We start from the raw sequence: 20,549 nt of genomic DNA on the forward strand, positions 1-20,549 counted from the left end.
TGTGTAGACAAAAATGCTGGAGAAACTCAGCGGGTGAGGGAGGCAGCATCTATGGAGCGAAGGAAATAGGCAACGTTTCGGGTCGAAACTCTTCTTCAGACCCTTCTTTAGAAATGTCGGGCCGAAGGACCTTTTCCAAGCTGTATTCATGAACTAGTTTGTGTTTCAGGTCGACCTGAAGCATAAACAGATCCTCTTTCCACTGAGGATGCATGACCTGCTGTGTGTGTCCATCGCTTCCAGCTATTGTTCCAGAATTCCAGCATCAGCAATGTTTAGATTTTCCTTTCCTGCTCTGCATTTGTCACGCAATGTCAACACACCCATGCATTTCAAAGAACTACCTTAATCGCCACTGACAAATAAAGGATTACACCCGCATTCAATCCACTCTTCACGACAATGGAAGCCACAGTCATGCTCTGGAGTATTAAAAGAACATTTGCCCAAGGCAGTTCAATGCTACTGATCTGTCGGGCCATTACAAACTCCACTTTCCCTGCTATTACCAAGAACAGCTTTTAAGAAATCAGCATCACTAACATCAGTTCCAACTATCAGACTGTTAATCAGAACAGAATCCCATATCCTCGCATCAACCTGAGTTAAAAACCTTTTTTAAAAACCTTAAAAACCAAAGGCTCTCTGTAGCCGTAATGTGTACTGATGCGTCTTGTATCTCCATGGATCTCCATACAAGATAGACACAAAATGCTGGAGTAACCTATCATTTAGAAATAGAAAATAAGTGCAGGAGTAGGCCATTTGGCCCTTCGAGTCATATAATCATGGCTGATCATCCAAAACCAGTATGTTTATGAAGGAACTGCAGATGCTGGAAAATCGAAGGTAGACAAAAATGCTGGAGAAACTCAGCGAGTGAGGCAGCATCTATGGAGCGAAGGAAAGAGGCGACGTTTCGGGTCGAGACCCTTCTTCAGTACTCCTTTCCTGCTTTCTCCCCATATTCCTTGATTCCATTAGCCCCAAGAGCTATTTTGAACTCTCTCTTGAATACGTCCAGTGAATTGGCCTCCACTGCCTTCAGTGGCAGAGAATCCCACAGATTCACAACTCTCTGGGTGATTCTACTCCTATCACTTATGATCTTGTGGAACTCAGCGAGTCAGGCGGCATCTCTGGAGAAAAGGAATCGGTGACGTTTCGGGTCAAGACTATGTGCAGAACAAATCAGAGCCGGCACAGATGGCCAAGGAGCCCACAATGGTCCATTGTTGGCTGTGGAGGAGATGATAACGAGGGAATGCGAACAGTGAAACTAGCAGGATGTCTAAGGCAGGGGAGGCAATGCAAGGGTTACTTGAAATTAGAGAAATCAATATTGTGCTGTTCTCCGCAGATATCCAGCAACTCTGTTAAAAACCACCAGACTCCTTGGTCGTTGGCACCTGGCCATCGAAACCCTTGTAATGATTAATGAAAGGATTTAACAATGATGAAGATGGTTTATGGTAATTTTAATGTAATTGCATTTTCTTTGAATGAACATAACGCCCATTCCACTTCATTCACTTAGTAATCCTCTCCGCCTCGAATTATGATTGCCTCAACAAGGCTTTAAGTCATGAGTAAGAGATTTCCTTTGCAAGTGCTTGTTTCTTGCCCATCAAATCTCATTCAACATATGGGGTGTGAGCTACAGGGAGAGGTTGAGCAGGCTGAGGCTTTATTCCTTGGGGCGCAGGAGGATGAGGGATGATCTCATAGAGGTGCATAATGGCGTGAGGGGAAAAGATTGTGTAGGCATACAGATCATTTACCTGGCTTGCAAATGCACCCTTGTGATTACTAGGCACGGGTTGAGGTCCTGCTCTGACAAGTCTCTCAGGATTCCACACCATGGGGCTGCACTGTGGCGCAGCGGTAGAGTTGCTGCCTTACAGCGTCAGTTACCTGGGTTCAATCCCGACTACAGGTGCAGTCTGTGCGGACTTTGTACGTTGGCTCTGTGACCTGCGTGGGTTTTCTCTGAGACCTTCGGTTTCCGCCCACACTCCAAAGACGTACAGGTTTGTAGGTTAATTGGCTTGGTAGAAATGTGAATCGTCCCTAGTGTGTGTAGGGTGGTGGTGATGTGTGGGGATCGCTGGTTGGTGCGGACACGGTGGGCCGAAGGGCCTGTTTCCGTGCTGTCTCTCTAAACTACACTAAACTAAACATGACACAGTCAATGGCTTCGGGAAGCTCTCCACAACGCATCAGCTTTTTGACTGAAAGCTAAAGCGTGGAAACAGGCCCCTCGGCCCACTGATCCACCACCAATGATCACCCGTTGACACTAGTTCTATGCTATCCCGTTTTCGCATCCACTCCCAACACACCAGGCCCAATTTACAGAGGCCTATTAACCTCCAAATCCGCACCTCTTTGGGATGTGAGAGGAAATCAGAAGTCCCGGAGGTAAGCCGTACCGTCACTGGGAAAGCGTGGAAACTCCTCACAGACAGCGCCCAAGGTCAGGATCAAACCCGGGGCTCTGTTGATGTGAGGCAGCAGCTCTACCACCGTGCTGTGCCACCTTGCTGCCCTGTTTTGTTCCAAGCACCCCAGCCAATCCCCTGATCAGTAAGTGGCTGGTCCCGTGGACAATAAATAACGTGGAGAGAAGGTGGTAAGATGGTGCTAGGGTGGGGTATCTGGTGGAGAGGACTCAGGGGGGCCAGTGCATTTCCATCATGCCTCCATTTTTCAGGTGGTGAATCTGTGGAATCCGCAGCTCCGCTCTTACTCCCCCTCCCCTATCCATAAAAAGGACAGAGTCCCCCTTGTTCTCACCCAAGCTGCGGATATTTCTGAATCCAATAGGATGGCACAGTGGCGCAGGTGGTAGTGCTGCTGCTTCACAGCGCAGGAGGCCCAGGTTCGATACTGACCTCGGGTGCTTTCCGTGTGGAGTTTGCACGTTCTCCCTGTGACCGCGTGGGTTTCCTCCGGGGGCTCTGGTTTCCTCCCACATCCCAAAGCGCGTGGGTTTGTTGGTTAATTGGCCCTGGTGAATGGACAGCAAAAACGTATCAGTGAACTATGCAGAGACAGTAATCTTTAACGGGTTAAAAACTGTGTAGGAATCATAAGAAGGTAAGAGTTTTTTGTTGAACAGTTATATGTATTTGTCAATAGGGAATACATGATAAAGTGGGATAACATGGAACTAGTGTGAACAATGATCAAAAGACAATGTGGACTCGGTGGGCAGAAGAGCCGGTTTCCATTCTGTGTCACTAAATTAAACTTCACGGAGATTCCATTTTAGGTCTGATAAGTGTCACGTAATAAACAGGGAAACATACAAATCAATAGATACAGAGGGCTGGAGTAACTCGGCAGGTCAGGCAGCATCTCTGGAGAACATGGATGGGTGACTTTTCGGGTTGGGACCCTTCTTCAGACCCAGAATGATGACGCTGAACAAGGGTCTCGACCCGAAACGTCTCCTATCCATGTTCTCCAGAGATGCTGCCTGACTCGCTGAATTCCTCCAGCACGCTGTGTGTGTTTTCTTTTGGTAATCCGGCATCTGCAGTTCCTTCCTTCTAAAAACAAAAGGAGTTTCCGCCCAGGGCTCATCTGTTGCCTTTCTTCCCCCCCCAACCCCCGCTGCAGATATGACGATGGATGAAGTGCGCGAATACGAGAAACAAACTCAGGAAGCGACGAACGAGAAGATCGGGATCATGGCTCCCACCATCTCCATCAGCGAAGCCGGCCAACCCGCGGCCACTCGCAGCGCCCCAGCCAGTGCCCCAACCACACCGCTCAGCGGCGAGCCACCAGACTTCCTCAGCCTGCCAAAGGACAGACCCCGGAAGAAATCGGCCCCGGAAATGCTGACCCTACCTGAACTCCGGGATCGCTCAGCAAAAAAGTAGAGCCCGCTCCGTCTGCCATGGGAGGCAGCATTCCCTCTGACATTTCAGCCCTTGAATTTATCTAATGCTACTTATCTGAAAACAACAACAAAAAAGCCATCTGTTGAGGGATTCTTTAAAGCGTTAGCCTGTAAAGATTCTGTGCATTGATCTTTACACCAGCAAGCTTTGCATTATAACTAACTGGCCATGAGATTAGCGTTCTTAATTTGTAATTATGGACTGGGACGAGGCTATGTTTCAAACAGTATTGCTGTATTTTACTACACTTTCTTTATCATTCCTTATTAGGACTTTTAGGCTGACTCAGGACTTAGTCTTAGCATGACTGATAGCGTGCACTTCTGTAACATATTTGCAAAGGGTTTAAATCTAAATGTCATTGCTAAAATGGGAGAAGAGGAGTGGTGAACGAAAGTCAAACAGGTTCCATTGGCTTGCAAGCGTAAATCAGAAGAGATAAGGACTACTTTAAAAGGGATTAGTAGCATCGCATGACAACAGTTTGCAAGTGTCTCCAGTTCGCTCCAGTTTGCAGTGATTATTTTCTTTTTCTAAATTGGGCACTGAATGTTTTTGAAAGTATTTGCAGTGAAGCTATGACATTGCTGAAACTTCCATAAAGTCTCCTCTCTTTTTGGTATACATTCTCGCTCCTCCGTGTCTGAAGGAAGGTCTTGACCCAAAACGTCATTTATTAATGTTCTCCAGAGATGCTGCCTGACCTGCTGAGTTACCCCAGAACTTTGTTGTATCCTCTCCCCTCTACAGGTCTTTACAACAAGTCTGAACAGCTGAGGAGATTTATCTGACAACTTCTCTTTCATAAATGTATAAATCATAGGAAGAGAATTGGGCCATTTGGCACATCGAGTCTACTCCGCCATTCAATCTCTCTTTCCCTCTCAACCCCTTTACTTTCTTCCACCTCCCAATACCCTACCGTGTATATATATATATATATATACTTACCCATGTTAATCCTTGTTCCATTTTATAGCTGTGTTCAAATATAAACTTGTTCATTCATTGTAGTAATCCAGCTTTTTCATGGGCCTCCAGAACTGTGTAGAATATAAGTGTTTTCTAAATCTAAATTAGGCATCTACCAACAAAAAACAAATTCCCCACATATCACACACTATTGGGGTTCCTCCATCGAGGATAGACACAGTAACTCAGTGGGACAAGCAGCATCTCTGGAGAGAAGGTTATACATGTTGTTTCCTCCACCAAAGGATGTATATGTAGTTCCCAGGATGATCTCCAGTAGCTCACTAAGAAAACAGCAATTGCACCTTCCAAGGTAGATGCTGGAGAAACTCAGCGGGTGAGGCAGCATCTATGGAGCGAAGGAAATAGGCAACGTTTCGGGTCGAAACCCTTCTTCAGATTGCACCGTCCAAATTCTGTGACCTCTGCCAACTAGGGTAAGGACCCCAAAGGCGCATGTGAAGACCATCTCCTCCATTTTCCCTTCCAGGTCACACACCGTCCATCTTCAGACATACATCATTCCTTCATCGTTACTGGGTCTGATCCCTCTATCTGAAGAAGGTTCCCGATCCGAAACATCATCCATCCTTTTCCTCCAGAGATGCTGCTTGACCCACTGAGTTACTCCAACTGGTATAAACCAGCATCTGCGGTTCTTTGTTCCCACAAAACCATTCTGCGGGCTTACCTTTACAATGCAGTAGTTCAAGAAGACTACTCGCCTCAACCTTCTCAAGAGATTGGTTTTAATGTAAACGTCTTTAAGTAATCTGATCGCATCATCTTTTCACAATTGTACAATGCATATGGTCTGTTCAACAGGGATTCTTTATGGCAAAGGACATTTTAATCTTTCCCACCCTTAAAGAGCAGTTGGCCACCATGTTTCATCGTGAGTTCTTCTTGCTATGTTGCAAACTGAATAATTTGAAGATTTTTGTTTCAATACATTTTCAGACTTGATTACTTTACCATCAGGTCTGGTGAACAATCACCTAAATTAACAGGAAATTGTGTTTACATCGCATTCTTTGTGACATCAGAGAATGCAATGTAAGGGAAGCTAGGTGGCGCAGCGGTAGAGTTGCTGCCTTACAGCGCCAGAGATCCGGGTTCGATATTAACCACTGGTGCCGTTTGTGTGGAGTTTGTACGTTCTCCCTATGACCGGCATGGGTTTTCTCTGGGTGCTTCGGTTTCCTCCCACATTCCGGATGTACAGGTTTGTAGGTTAATTGGCTTTGGTAAAATTGTAAATTGTCCCTAGCGTGTGTAGGATAGTGCTAGTGTACAGAGATCGCTGGCGGGCATGGACTCGATGCACCGATGGGCCTGTTTCCGCACTGTATCTCTAAGGTCTGATGTTCCCCCCCCCCCCAAAAAAAATTTGTTTCTGTAGCCCTGCATGAAGTAATGATGTCACAGTACAATTTGGCGTATTGATTACCTCAGGATTAACAATTAACGCACAACTTTAACAGATTAACAAAGCATTTGTTTGTTTAGCAGATAAATGACTGAACAGACAGCCAGAGTTCTGGATTAATAGAGTCATGAATATGATCCCCGGAATGACTGCTGAGATATGTAAATAATTAAATAAATCTCCACTTGAAGCTGGTCTCAGTAATAACAACATCGAACAGTCCAGCACAGGAATGGGTCCTTCAGCCCTCACATTTGTATCGAACATGATGCCAGTTGAACTAATCTAATTTGCCTGCCCATCTCTCTCTATTGCCTGCACTTCCCTGTGCCTATCTAAAAGCCTCTTAAACTGATCTATCGTATCTGCCTCCACCACCTCCCCTAGCAGTGTGTTCCAGGCCCCCATCACTCTCTGTAAAAAAACTTGTCCCGTGTCACATCTCCATTAAACATTCCACCTCTTGCTTTACAACACTGCCCTCTAGTGTTGGCTACACTTTCAAACTTGGAAAAAGGCTGTGACTGTCGACCCTATCTATGCCGCTCATAATTGTATATACTTCTATCAGGTCTCCCCTCAACCTCTGACATTCCAGAGAAATCAATCCAAGCCATTCCACCCTCTCCCTGTAGCTGAGACCTTCGTCCTAATTGTGGTAAACATCCTCCGAACCCTCTCCAATGCCTCCACATCTTTCCAGTAACGGGCCAACCAGAACTGCACGCACTACTCGAAAAGCAGCCTGACCAAAGCCCTACTGCAGCCTGATTCACCATGAGTGAAGGGGACCTGCCTTCTTTAACAGTGTGCGGGGATCGCTGGTGGGCACGGTGGGCCGAAGGGCCTGATTCCACGCTGTATCTCTAAACTAAACTAAACTAAATGTCTGTCTGACGTGTGACTCCAGACCCCATCAATGTAGTTGACTCATCATCAGTTCACGAGCAAATAAGTATGGACAATAAACGTTGGCATTTCAGGTAACGCAAACATCCATGAATGAATAGCAAAGAGTAATGCCCCTGTCCCACTTAGGAAACCTGAACGGAAACCTCTGGAGACTTTGTGCCCCACCCAAGGTTTACGTGCGGTTCCCGGAGGTTGCAGGTGGTTGCCGGAGGTTGCAGGTAGTGGAAGCAGGTAGGAAGACTGACAAAAACCTCCGGGAACCGCACGGAAACCTTGGGTGGGGCGCAAAGTCTCCAGAGGTTTCCGTTCAAGTTTCCTAAGTGGGACAGGGGCATTAGTGGTAAACCTTACTGCACTGAACCCATTGCTTTGCAGCTCAACAGTATGTAATATGAATTATGGACCAAATTTGACATCATGCATTGGTTTATCACTGACCAAACTAGGATAGGGTTTATTCCCTGTTCCTTCCAACACTGACTGTTTGCTTGTCTGTAAGGAAGTCAGACTAGAGCATTTTACGATGTGATGGTCAACTTACCCTAGCTAGACACAGAATGCTGGAGCAACTCAGCGGGTCAGGCAGCATTCTGGAGAAAATGGATAGGTGACGTTTCAGGTCAGGATGAGGAGGAATTTCTTTAGTCAGACGGTGGTGAATCTGTGAGATTCATTGCCACAGAAGGCTGTGGAGGCCTTCATATCTCTTCCTATGCAGCAGTAGAGTTGCTGCCTGACAGCGTCAGAGACCAGGATACAATCCTGAACACAGGTGCTGTCTGTACGGAGTTTGTACGTTCTTCCTGTAACAGCGTGGGTTTTCTCCATGTGCTCTGGTTTTCTCCCACCCTCCCAAGACATACAGGTTTGTAGGTTAATTGGCTTCGGTAAAGATTGTAAATTGTCCCTAGTGTGCAGGATAGTGCTAGTGTGCGGGGTGATCGCTGATTGGCGCACTCGGTGGGCCGTAATGTCTGTTTACGCGCTGTATCTCCAAATACTAACTCTAATTCCTCCATTACCTTATTATCCATAACTCTAACGATGTCTGTCATGAATATACTCACTGTCTCAGCCTACGTTGCCCTTTTGTATGGAAAATTACACTCAGTCACTCCCTTAGAGGTGAAACAAACAACTAATGTATTTAACTTTGCATCCTGTTCGACACGGACATTGTGGGCCACTGGACCTGCTTCGGTGCGGTACTGTCCTACATTCATCTCTGTCCCAAATAGTTAACAGCTTACTTTGAGGCCGTGAGCCTTGGCTCTGGACACCCCAGTAAAGAAAGCTTCAAGCCCCACTCTACCCTGTCAAACACTGCAGGAATTTAGTGCAATTCTTCCCGTGTATTTTAGAAGTCCCTTCCCAAAGAAAATGGAGAAAGTCAAGCATGGATTGTTCTGAATCCTCGGATCATGCTTGTACTTGTTAAACATACGTGATATCACACGTGTGTCATAGGTGTGCATGTGTGTTAGATGCTGTTGCTTCAAGCACATCCGCAAGAATTTTCAGTCACTACATGGCATCTCTTTCAACGCAGCATTTTGAGTCTTAAACATCTGCTAGTCCCAATGTGGATATCAGTCAACAAATTGCAATGGTGACTGATCCTCACTCCTTCCTTCCCGACGTTATTAGATTTCCCAACATGTGTTTCTAGTTCAAAGGCTGTGAGTTTTAGAGATACAGCGTGAAACCAGGCCCTGGGGCCCACCGTGTCCACACAGTCCAACGATCACCCGACCACAAGCACCATCCTACACACTAGGGAGCGTTTACACAAGCAAATTAACGTACAAGTCAGTACGTCTTACAGGGTGTGGGAGGAAACTGGAGCACCCGGAGAAAACCCACACGTTCACAAGGAGAACGTGCAAACTCCATGCGACAGCACCCATAGTCAGGATTGAAATTGGGTCTCTGGCGCTGAAAGGCAGCAACTCTACCACTGTGCCGCCCCATTTTGTTGCCTTATTTCCGTGGGAAGACGTATAACTGCATTTGAACCCTTTTCATCTGTATCCACCTATCACTTGTCAGGCTCTGATCCACCCCACCTCTCTTCCAGCTTTCTCCCCACCTGCTACAGTCTGTCTGAGGAAGGGCCTCGAATCAAAACACCGCCTATCCTTGTTCTCCAGAGATGCTGCCTGACCGGCTGAGTTACTCCAGCACTTTGTGTCCTTTGTTGTAAACCAGCATCTGCAGTTCCTTGGTCCAAGAATGTTGCCTCTGGCAATGGTATGGAACAGGCGATAAAACAACAGGATTATATGGCCAGAACATTACTGGCCATCAGTACTGAGTTATTGCCAGCAGTCAAAAGGTATATACTGGGACACCAACTATGAGTTCACCAGGGTCAGTGTGACTTGGAGGAACTGGCGTGGCAACCAGGGATTTTATGTTTGGATCTCTCTATTTCCAAGTTCTTGCGGCTGTTTACTGGGAATGACTCATTTTGAAACGGCGCCGTGCTATTTCTTCACAAGACAGATTGTTCAAATAATGGCACTATGTACACTTGCTACCTTCTGCACAGAGACTGCGTAACCCATCGAAATCACCCTACAAGGCTAAGTTAACAATGTGTATATAAGGAAATATAATGCAACCAGTTGTGAATGGCCTTCATATGAGTGTCAATTGCAGTAGCTGTAAATAGTACAGAAGATGTATAATTTTAGTTGAATGCATTGATAACACGGGAAGTAAAGTGAATGTATTAGCTTTATACGTGGTGATTGTTGTCCATGGTGGTATATGAATATATTGCTACATATTAATGGTTCTGGGATTTGAACTCTAGGGATTAAGTTATAGTTAGGCTTCATGAATGTACTGAAGAGTAAGGGTTTGCTTATATTCATTAAGACTATTATGTAGTTACACTTTTGAATAATAAAAGTATAAAACAAGGAATTGGTGATGGACTCTTTATTGCAGGCAAAGGTTAAACATATTCAATGCAGAACAATACTTAAAAGAAACAGGAACATTTTAAAGGCTCTTTAGTGAATCGTTGTCGCTGGATCAAAACGGTAAAACTCCCCACAATCAGCAATTCAAGAGTAGCGACTTTACCAGCGTTTCAAAAGGCACCTTACCATCAGCTGCTCGTAGCCTCTGAGGTATGAGGACTAAATTCCCTACAGTGCCCACATCCGGTGAACATAGGCATGTAAAAACCTTACATGGATAGGACATGTTTGGAGGGACATGGACCAAATGCTGGCAGGTGGAACTGGTGTAGCTGGGACATGTCGGCCGGTGTGGGCAAACTGGGCCGAAGGGCCCGTTTCCACACTGTATCACTCAAGGGATAGAGTAAGGGAACAGGCCTTTTGGCCCACCGACTGTCTCAAAGAGACTGTCAACCATTCAGCATCCATTTGAACCCAAATCCAATCCTGGCCCATTACATTCTCCCCACGAATGGTGTTGCCAAAAAGAAGGTCATTTTATAAACCAAATATCACATTTTATAGGGGGCTAAAATTCTATTACTTCACCATCTTCTAAATGAGAGATCTGGTTAATCAACTGAATAATCAACATTAATTCCAGTGATAATAAAGGCAATTTGAAGATTGCAGGATGTGGACAACCTTGTCCTCAAGGTATGCCTACTTAAATGTAATTTACCTTCTTCAGTCATTTCAATACCAACATCTCAGGTGCCTCCATACGCCACCTTTAGACTTTAGAGGTACAGCGCAGAAACAGGCCCTTTGGCCCACCGAGTCCGCACCGACCAGCGATCGCCCTGTAAAACTTATACTATCCTACACACTGGGGTCAAGGAAATAGGGTTCACGTCGCGGCCCTGTTTTCACCAATCTTTCCACCACCACGCACAAGAAGCGACAAGACAGACACCATTGTATGCAGATGCCGGGACGTGTGTTCAGCTCTGGCTGAACAACTTCTAATCTTGTGTGTGGACTCGACAAGAAGAAGATTCTACACACGGGACAATTGAACAATTTCAGCCAAGCCAATTAACCTGCAAACCTGTACGTCTTTGGAATGCAAGGGGAAACCGGAGCTCCCGGAGAAAACCCACGCAGGTCACAGGGAGAACTTACAAACTCCAAACAGACAGCACCCGTCGTCAGGATGGAACCCGGGTCTCTGGCTACAAGGCAGTAACTCTACCACTGTGCCACTATGCTGCCCCTGGTGGAGCATAAATGCTTGGACCTTTGGTTTTACATTCAATACCAAAATTATTATTATCTCTGAGCACTGCATGGATAAATAATGATGTGATACTTGGATCTGTGCCTAAGACAGCTTCTCACGCTCTGTCGTGAGAAATTCTGTGATCAACGAGAATTTCAAAACTAATATCAACTGCTTTTGTGCGCGGCTGTTGACAAGACAGCAGCATTCTTATTCTCTGTTATTCTAACTTGACCGAAATGTCACACACCTCCAAAGCTTTTGTCCCCATGCAAATTTACATTGCAGGAAAAATATTCCCGATGTTGGGGGAGTTCAGAACCAGGGGTCACAGTTTAAGAATAAGGGGTAGGCCATATAGGACTGAGATGAGGACAAACTTTTTTCACCCAGAGAGTTGTGAATCTGTGGAATTCTCTGCCACAGAAGGCAGTGGAGGCCAATTCACTGAATGTTTTCAAGAGAGAGTTACATTTAGCTCTTGGTGCTAACGAAATCAAGGGATATGGGGAAAGAGCAGGAAAGAGGTACTGATTTTAGATGAACAGCCATGATCATATTGAATGGCAGTGCTGGCTCGAAGGGCTGAATGGCCTATTCCTGCACCAATTTTTTATGCTGGGAACCCCCCTCCCACACCAGTCCCCCACTTGGTCACTCCACCCTTGCCAGGTATCCTCAAGGCCAGTGATTAGTGATCACTCAGCACCCACCCCCCCACTTTCAAAAAACACTCCACGGCCCCTGGTTCAGACAGAGAGCACTGCCAGATGTGAACATGGAACTGAGGCCAGTTGTCCGTGATGTCCGGATCCTAATGCTCAGCGCTTCGTGTTTCGGAGTTGGCTAATGTTATTGATTTGTAATTAGCCTGATTTGTAATTAGTTGTCAAAACATTAATTTATTAATCCAGAATATCCAGGAGGATGGGATAAGTGTAATATTAAAATTACATGCAAGGTGTCAGGCTGTCTGTCACAACATACAGCCCCGATAACCCATTATTTCCTTCAATTAAATATTGTGAAGGTAGCACTATTGTCATTTGCCACTCAACTATTGTTTGTTTACCACACTGACTATTTCTAACCCCCACCCCCCAAAAAAAATCCTTTGACAGGTTGAATAGAAATGTCCCCAATCTCGTTGTTTTATTAATTAAACACGTAGATGAAAATCCTCAAGGAGTGTAATCAGATGGAAACTGATTCAGGTGTGATGTTTAAGAGCTTGTTCAAAGAAGGGGCATATTTTAATGGAGTGAATAAGATACTTGCAGGGGAATGTGTGAGGAGGTTATTATTTGTCTTTAGTTTTAGCTTGAACCAGGATATCTGAAGATTCAAAGTTTAATATAGTAACTGTGCTGATACTGACTCCATCCAACCATGTAATGAATATCATCCATTCCGGAGGTTTTATTTTTCTGATGCTATTTAAACTTCCCTTGGATTTCAATCACTTCAATGTAAAAGTAATTGGGAATAGAGAGCATTGGAACACCTTTGCTCCATAGATGCTGCCTCACCCTCTGAGTTTATCCAGCATTTTTGTCCAACTTGAGGGGGGATCCTATTGAACGTATTGAGAAATTAGTCTGGCCAGGTGAATGGTGTTTCAGCATAGAACTTTTTTGGAGATAATTATCACATCTCTTTAAGTTTTAAGATGAATGAGGATAAGTCGGGATCTTTGGGGGAATGACTAAATTGGGGTAGGGCAATTACCAGGCCTTCTCAGAGGCGGGGCAACGAGTGCCATTTGGCATGGGCCCCATGCTGTCTGCTTCAAAGGGATCTTGATTTGAGGACCTCTAAAATTGCGGGGCCTCTGCTTGATCTTGGTTTAGGGCCCACTAAAATGGAAATTGACCTAGGCCTCAGTTCATCGATGAGAGGGCCTGGCAATTACAGCATTATTGGTCAGGAGTTAGGGAGAGTAAATTGGGGGCAGCTGTTATTAGGCAAGTTCACATCTGACACGTGGGAGTTGTTTAAAGAACAGCAGACAGAGTTCAGGACTGAAAATGGACACAGAGGGTCAGGCAGCATCTCTGGAGAAAAAGGACGGAGGATGTTTCAGGTAGGGACCCTTCTTCAGACTGAAAGTAGAGGGGAGGGAATTGGAGGTAGGAAAAAGGTCAGAACAAAGAAGGGCTGGCAACAGATGACCAGGGGTGGGTGGAGCCCACAATGGCCCATTGTTGGCTGGGGAAGAGGTGATAATGAAAGGATATTGGAGGAACTGCACCTCATATATGTGTTTAGATAGAGAAATGAAATGCAAGGACTGGAGGGCTATGAATCATTGCAGGAAGGAAGGATTGGCTTAATTTGGCTTCATGTTCAGCACAGAAGGGCCTGCTCCTGTGCTCTAATGTTCTATAGTCCATGTAAAAGTGCCGCATATCAAATTGTAAATTAATTATTTTGTCATTAGGGGAAATTATCCTTGGTACATTGAAAGACTGGGCTTAATGAGCATTACATCTTTTTGCAAACCTTCTAGAGCTACTTTTAATTAAAGTGAGTCATCTTGGTCCACACTGTCTCACACTACACGTGATAGAAACATAGACATAGAATCATAGGAAATGGGTGCAGGAGTAGGCCATTCGGCCCTTTGAGCCAGCACCACCACTCAATATGATTATGACTGATCGTCCAAAATCAGTGCCCTGTTTTGGCTTTTTCCCCATATCCCTTGATTCCATTAGCCCTAAGAGCTAGGTCTAAAGGGCCTGTCCCACTTACGTGCCCTTGGCACGCAAATTACGTGACCTCGTGGTCGCGATGAGCCGCGACGGTCCCGCGAAGGTCAGGAGCGATTACATGCGGACGCAAAGCCGCCTGGAGCGCGTGACGTAATTTGAAGATGGACACAAAGCTGGAGTAACTCAGCGGGACCGGCAGAAATGGGTGATGTTTCGTGTCGAGACTGAAAAGAAGGGTCTTGACAGTTCCAACAGTTTACCTAACACCAATTCCTAACTAATGTGGATTCCCTTCAGTTCCTCCCTCCCACTAGATCCTCGGTCCCCTAGTATTTCCGGTTGATTGTTTGTGTCTTCCTTAGTGAAGACGGAACTAAAGTACTCGTTTAACATTTCTGCCATTTTCTCGTTTCCCATTATTAATTTACCTGTCTCTGACAGTAAGGGACCTACATTCGGCTTCACTCATCTTTCTGGATTCTGGATGTTTTAGTGAAGCTGTTCCTTACTTATGCCATGTCCAGTTCACATCGATTGTCATTCGGCTGCCCAGGAGTGACATAGAAACATAGAAACATAGAAATTAGGTGCAGGAGTAGGCCATTCGGCCCTTCGAGCCTGCACCGCCATTCAATATGATCATGGCTGACATACTTGAGATAATTATTTAACTCAAAAGGCTTGTCCCATTTATGACTAATATGAACAATATGGGCTTGGTTATGTGGAGTTTTTTTTAGTTAAAGAGTTGACAATCTCCAGTCCTTCTGACTATCAACTTAGGAGAAAGCAGAAAGAATGAAAAATTGAAAGACTACCCTTTCTAAATATGAATGCTCCTCAGTTCATAGTTTATGCTTTCCACTCCCTCTCCCCAACTCCCCCTCCCCAATTACCCCCTCCCCAACTACCCCAACCCTCCCCCTCCCCAACCCTCCCCCTCCCCAACTACCCCCTCCCCAACTACCCCTCCCCAACTACCCCTCCCCAACTACCCCAACCCTCCCCAACTACCCCAACCCTCCCCTCCCCAATTACCCCTCCCAAACTACCCCAACCCTCCCCCTCCCCCTCCCCGCCCTCACCCCCCCCAATTACCCCTCCCCAACTATACCCCACCCTCCCCCTCCCCAACCTGCCCCCTCCCCAAATTACCCCTCCCAAACGAACCCAACCCTCCCCAGCTTTTTAAAGCCCCAACCCTCCCCCTCCCCAACCCTCCCCCTCCCAATCCCTCCAAACTACCCAACCCTCCCCAGCTACCCAACCCCCCCAACTACCCACCCTGCCCCTCCCAACCCTCCCCCTCCCCAACCTCCCCTCCCCAACACTCCCCCTCCCCAACCCTCCCCCTCCCAACTCGCCCCTCACCAACCCTCCCCCTCCCAACTCTCCCCCTCCCCAACTCTCCCCCCTCCCCAAACCCTCCCCCTCCCCACCTCTCCCCCTCCCCAACCCTCCCCCTCCCCACCCTCCCCCTCCCCAACTCCTCCCCCTCCCACCCTCCCCCTCCCCCCCCCCTCCCCTCCCCCACCCTCCCCCTCCCCCACCCTCCCCCCTCCCCCCTCTCCCCCCTCCCCACCCTCCCCCTCCCCAACCCTCCCCCTCCCCAACTCTCCCCGCCCCAACCCTCCCCCCTCCCCCAACCCTCCCCCTCCCCCACCCTCCCCCTCCCCACCCCTCCCCCTCCCCAACTCCCCCCCTCCCCAACTCCCCCCTCCCTCTCCCCAACTCCCCCCTCCCCACTCCCCCTCCCCAACTCCCCCTCCCCAACTCCCCCCCTCCCCACTCCCCCCTCTCCACCATCCCCAACTCCCCCCCTCCCCCTCCCCCCTCCCGCCTCCCCAACTCCCCAACTCCCCCCCTCCCCAACCCCCCTCCCAACTTCCCCCCCTCCCCAACTCCCCCCTCCCCACCCCCCCCCCCCCCCCCCCCCCCCCCCCCCCCCCCCCCCCCCCCCCCCCCTCCCCCACCCCCCCCCCCCCCCCCCCCGCCCCCCCCCCCCCCCCCCCCCCCCCCCCCCCCCCCCCCCCCCCCGCCCCCCCCCCCCCCCCCCCCCCCCCCGCCCCATCCCCCCCCCCCCCCCCCCCCCCCCCCCCCCCCCCCCCCCCCCCCCCCCCCCCCCCCCCCCCCCCCCCCCCCCCCCCCCCCCCCCCCGCTCCCCCCCCACCCCCCCCCCCCCCCACCCCCCCCCCCCCCCCCCCCCCGCCGCCCCCCCCCCCCCCCCCCCCCCCCCCCCCCCCACCCCCCCCCGCCCCCCCCCCCCCCCCCCACCCTCCCCCCCCCCCCCCCCCCCCCCCGCCCCCCCCCCCCCCCCCCCCCCCCCCCCCCCCCCCCCCCCCCCCCCCCCCCCCCCCCCCCCCCCCCCCCCCCCCCCCCCCACCCCCCCCCCCCCCCCCCCCCCCCCCCCCCCCCCCCCCACCCCCCTCCCCCCCCCCCCCCTCCCCCCCCCCCCCCCCCCTCGCCCCCCCCCCCCCCCCCCCCCCCCCCCCCCCCCCCCCCCCCCCCCCCCCCCCCCCCCCGCCGACCCCCCCCCCCCCCCCACCCCCCCACCCCCCCCCCCCTCCCCCCCCCCCCCTCCCCCCCCCCACCCTCCCCCCCCCCCCCCCGCCCCCCCCCTCCCCCCCCCCCCCCGCCCCCCCCATCCCCCCCCCCCCCCCCCCCACCCCCCGCCCCCCCCCCCCCGCCCGCCCCCCCCAACCCCCCCCCCCCCCCCCCCCCCCCCCCCCCCCCCCCACCCCCCCCCCCCCCCCCCCCCCCCCCCCCCCCCCCCCCCCCCCCCCCCCCCCCCCCCCCCCCCCCCACCCCCCCCCACCCACCCCCCCGACCCCCCGCCCCCCCCCCCCACCCCCCACCCCCCCCTCCCCCCCCCCCCCCCCCCCCCCCCCCCCCCCACCCCCCCCCCCCACCCCCCCCCCCCCCCCCCCCCCCCTCCCCCCCCCCCCCCCCCCGCCCCCCCCCCCCCCCACCCCACCCCCCCCCCCCACCCCCCCACACCCCCCCCCCCCCCCCCCCCCCCCCCCCCCCCCCCCCCCCCTCCCCCCCGCCCCCCCCCCCCCCCCCCCCCCCCCACCCCCCCCCCCCCCCCCCCACCGCCCCCCCCCCCCCCGAGCCCCCCCCCCCCCCAGCCCCCCCCCCCGCCCCCCACCCCCCCCCCCCCCCCACCCCCCCCCCCCCCACCCCCCCCCCCCCCCCCCCCCCCTCCCCCCCCCCACCCCCTCCCCCCCCCCAGCCCCCCCCCCCCCCCCTCACCCCCCCTCCCTCCCCCCCCCCCCCCCCCCCTCCCCCCCCCCCCACTCCCCCCCCCTCCCCCCCCCCCCCCCCCCCCCCCCCCCCTCCTCCCCCCTCCCCCCCCCCCCCCCCCCCCCCCCCCCCCCCCCCCCCCGCCCGCCCCCCCCCCCCCCCCCCCCCCCCCCCCCCCCCCCCCCCCCCCCCCCCCCCTCCCCCCCCCCCTCCTCCCCCTACCCCCCCCCCCCCCCCCCCCCCTCCCCCCCCCCCCCCTCCCCCGCCCTCCCCCCCCCCCCCCCCCCCCCACCCCCCCCCCCCCCCCCCCTCCCCCCCCCCCCCCTCCCCCCCCCCACCCCCCCCCCTCACCCCCCCCCCCTCCCCCCTCCCCCCCCCCCCCCCCCCCCCCCCTCCCCCCCCCCCCCCCCCTCCCCCTCCCCCCCCCCCCCCCTCCCCCCTCCCCCCCCCCCCCCCTCCCCCCCCCCTTCCCCCCCCCCCCCCCCCCCCCTCCCACTCCCCCCTCCCCAACCCTCCAACCCTCCCCAACTCCCCCCTCCCCAACTCCCCCCTTCCCCAAATCCCCCTCCCCCTCACCCACCTCCCCCCCTCCCAAAACCCTCCCCCTCCCCAACCCTCCCCTCCCCAACTCCCCCTCCCACTTACCCCTCCCCAAACCCCCCCGCCCCCACCCTCCCCCTCACCCACCCTCCCCCTCCCAACTCCCCCTCCCCAACATCCCCCCTCCCACTCACCTCCCAACTCACTCCCCCCTCCCCAACTGTCCCCCTCCCCAACTCCCCCCTCCCCAACCCCCCCCCTCCCCAACCCCCCCCTCCCCAACCCCCCCCTCCCCAACTCCCCCCTCCCCAACTCCCCCCTCCCCAACCCTCCCCCTCCGCAACTCTCCCCCTCCACCCCCTACAACCTCATGTGCTCATAATCAGAGAATCCTTGCTTTTAGTTTTAGAGATACAACATAGAAACAGGCGCTTCAGTCCACCGAGTCCGTACGAACCACAATCATCCCTACACTAGTTCTACCCTACACACTAGGGACAATTTACAGAGGTCAATTAACCTACAAACCAGCTCTTCTGCAATATTCCCCAACCTAGACCCCAGAATGACCGATAATTTCTTCTATAATCATTTGTTGTGTTGTTTGGTTTTAACATGCCTATAAAGTTGCAGCAAATAAGAATAAGATTGACAATTCGAATCTTTAGACTTTAGAGATACAGCGTGGAATCAGGCCCTTTGCCCACTGAGTCCGCACTGACCAGCGATCGATCTCCCTATACTCCTACATTATCCGACACACTAGGGACAATTTTACAATTTATGGAACCCAATGAACCTACAAAGCTGCGTGTCGTGTGGGAGGTAACCGGAGCACCCAGAGAAATCCCACAAGGTCACATGGAGAACGTGCAAACTCTGTACAGACAGCACCCATGGTCAGGATCGAACCAGGGTCCCTGGCGCTGTGAGGCAGCTGAATTACTCCAGCACTTTATAGAGATTTGTGTCCACTTTGATTCCTGACTAGATATATGGTGGTTAAGAAGGAACTGCAGATGCTGGAAAATCGAAGGTAGACAAAAATGCTGGAGAAACTCAGTGGGTGAGGCAGCATCTATGGAGCGATGGAAATAGGCAACGTTTCGGGCCGAAACCCTTCTTCAGACCAAAGATATATGGTGGAATGTTAGGGCGTGACCTTCTGACCTTTGGAGTCCTATCAATGTCCCAACTTAATTGAACCACGCTTCACTTCTTTCATGGTTTGAGCAGCAGGTTTCAAAAAGCACACACAATTTATTGCTCCTTATCTCAATAGTATTTGCTCACCACCCTTTCACCCTCCGGAGATGGAAGCTATAGTATATAGTACAAGCAGGCTATAAAAGTTATGACACTACAGACACAGATCTCTCATGGGCTTTTATTTGTGCACAGAACAAAAGCAATAAACCTACGTCTAATTTGGTCATCACAAGTTTTAGTGACGATGCCGTCCTTCAAAGTGGCTGAATGTGGCATTTTTTTTTACCCTGGTAGTAACGAGTTATGGCAACTTTATTTGATCGATCGATGTAGCTGGGTCTGAGAGAAACACTGGCATCAGTATCAATCAGCATCTCTGATGAAAGGCTGTTTGAAGCACTGCCAGCACGAGTGTGGGGTTGGAATGTGCTCTGCGCTGCAGTAAAAGTAGCCAAAAGGAACGGAAATTTCCCAGCTCAGCACAAAACACTTTCAGAGATCATTGTGATACAAATGTATTTCATGGCAAATGATTCCAACTGAGCATGCGGAAGCAATGTGCCTTCAATGCCCCGCTGTTATTCACTCCGTTCCTCGTGCAGCCCAGGTGCAACGCTGCTCGATCTCCAGCCGACCGAGATACTGCTGAGAGAGACAACTGTGAAGCATCAGTGCCAACTACACAGGTAATGTGGCACATTTTACCTTCTCATCAGCGGTATGGGCTTTAACGATGAAAAGTGTGGGAAAGGGGTGGGGGGAGGTGCTGCCGCAAGAACTTATTTGATGTTAAACAAACCTTTGATAATTTGGTTTCTGGGGTAGTCTGCCTCCTCGTGAATGGTGCCTCTTTGGTGGGGTGCTGGAGAAACACAACAGCTTCCAGCATCTGGCCTGGGCCCAGCACGTTGATGGAAACACAAAGAAAGATCTTCAATGCACTCTGGCTCCTCAGAAATCCGAGAAGATCCAGCATGCGTCAGAGGTTATGGGGAGAAGGCAGGAGGGTGGGGTTAAGAGGGGAAGAGATCAGCCATGAGTGCATGGCAGAGTAGACTTGATGGGCCAAATCTGCTCCTATCACTTATGACTTTATGTCCCCGACTACTCCATCAAACCTCTACAGCTACAGGAGTGGAGAGCATAGTGACTGGTTTCATATGGGTCTGGTGTGATCATTCAAATGCTCAGGAACAAAGGAGGTGGGCAGTGGTGGACATCGCCTGATCCATCGCAGGTATTGGTTTCCCCACTTCAATGGGATCCTCAGGAGGTGGATCTCACAACCACAGTATCATCAAGGACCCACCGCCAGCCTGGCCATGCTCTCATTTCGCTTCCACCATCGGGAAGAAGGTACTGGGAAGAAACTGGGAACCAATACATCCAGGTTCATTCACATCAGCCAAAAGCCTTTTGAAACAC

The 20,549-nt window shown here is 51.7% G+C and overlaps 1 protein-coding gene across 4 annotated transcripts in view; it reads left to right on the forward strand.

Moving 5' to 3' along the window:
* LOC116985614 (cytoplasmic phosphatidylinositol transfer protein 1-like) overlaps positions 1-19,025 on the forward strand; it is a 179,142-nt gene extending 160,117 nt beyond the window's left edge. For 2 of the 4 annotated variants that reach the window (XM_033040462.1, XM_033040461.1), the window contains exon 10: positions 3,625-5,823. In XM_033040462.1, the coding sequence (XP_032896353.1) occupies positions 3,625-3,890 (266 nt within the window). In that variant the 3' untranslated portion in view covers positions 3,891-5,823. Of the gene's footprint in view, positions 1-3,624; positions 5,824-18,951 lie in introns of those variants that run through there. The other 2 variants (XR_004415311.1, XM_033040463.1) reach the window with 2 other exon arrangements.
* The last annotated feature ends 1,524 nt before the right edge of the window (positions 19,026-20,549 follow it).

Source organism: Amblyraja radiata, chromosome 22 (assembly GCF_010909765.2).
Source record: "Amblyraja radiata isolate CabotCenter1 chromosome 22, sAmbRad1.1.pri, whole genome shotgun sequence".
NCBI lineage: Eukaryota > Metazoa > Chordata > Chondrichthyes > Rajiformes > Rajidae > Amblyraja > Amblyraja radiata.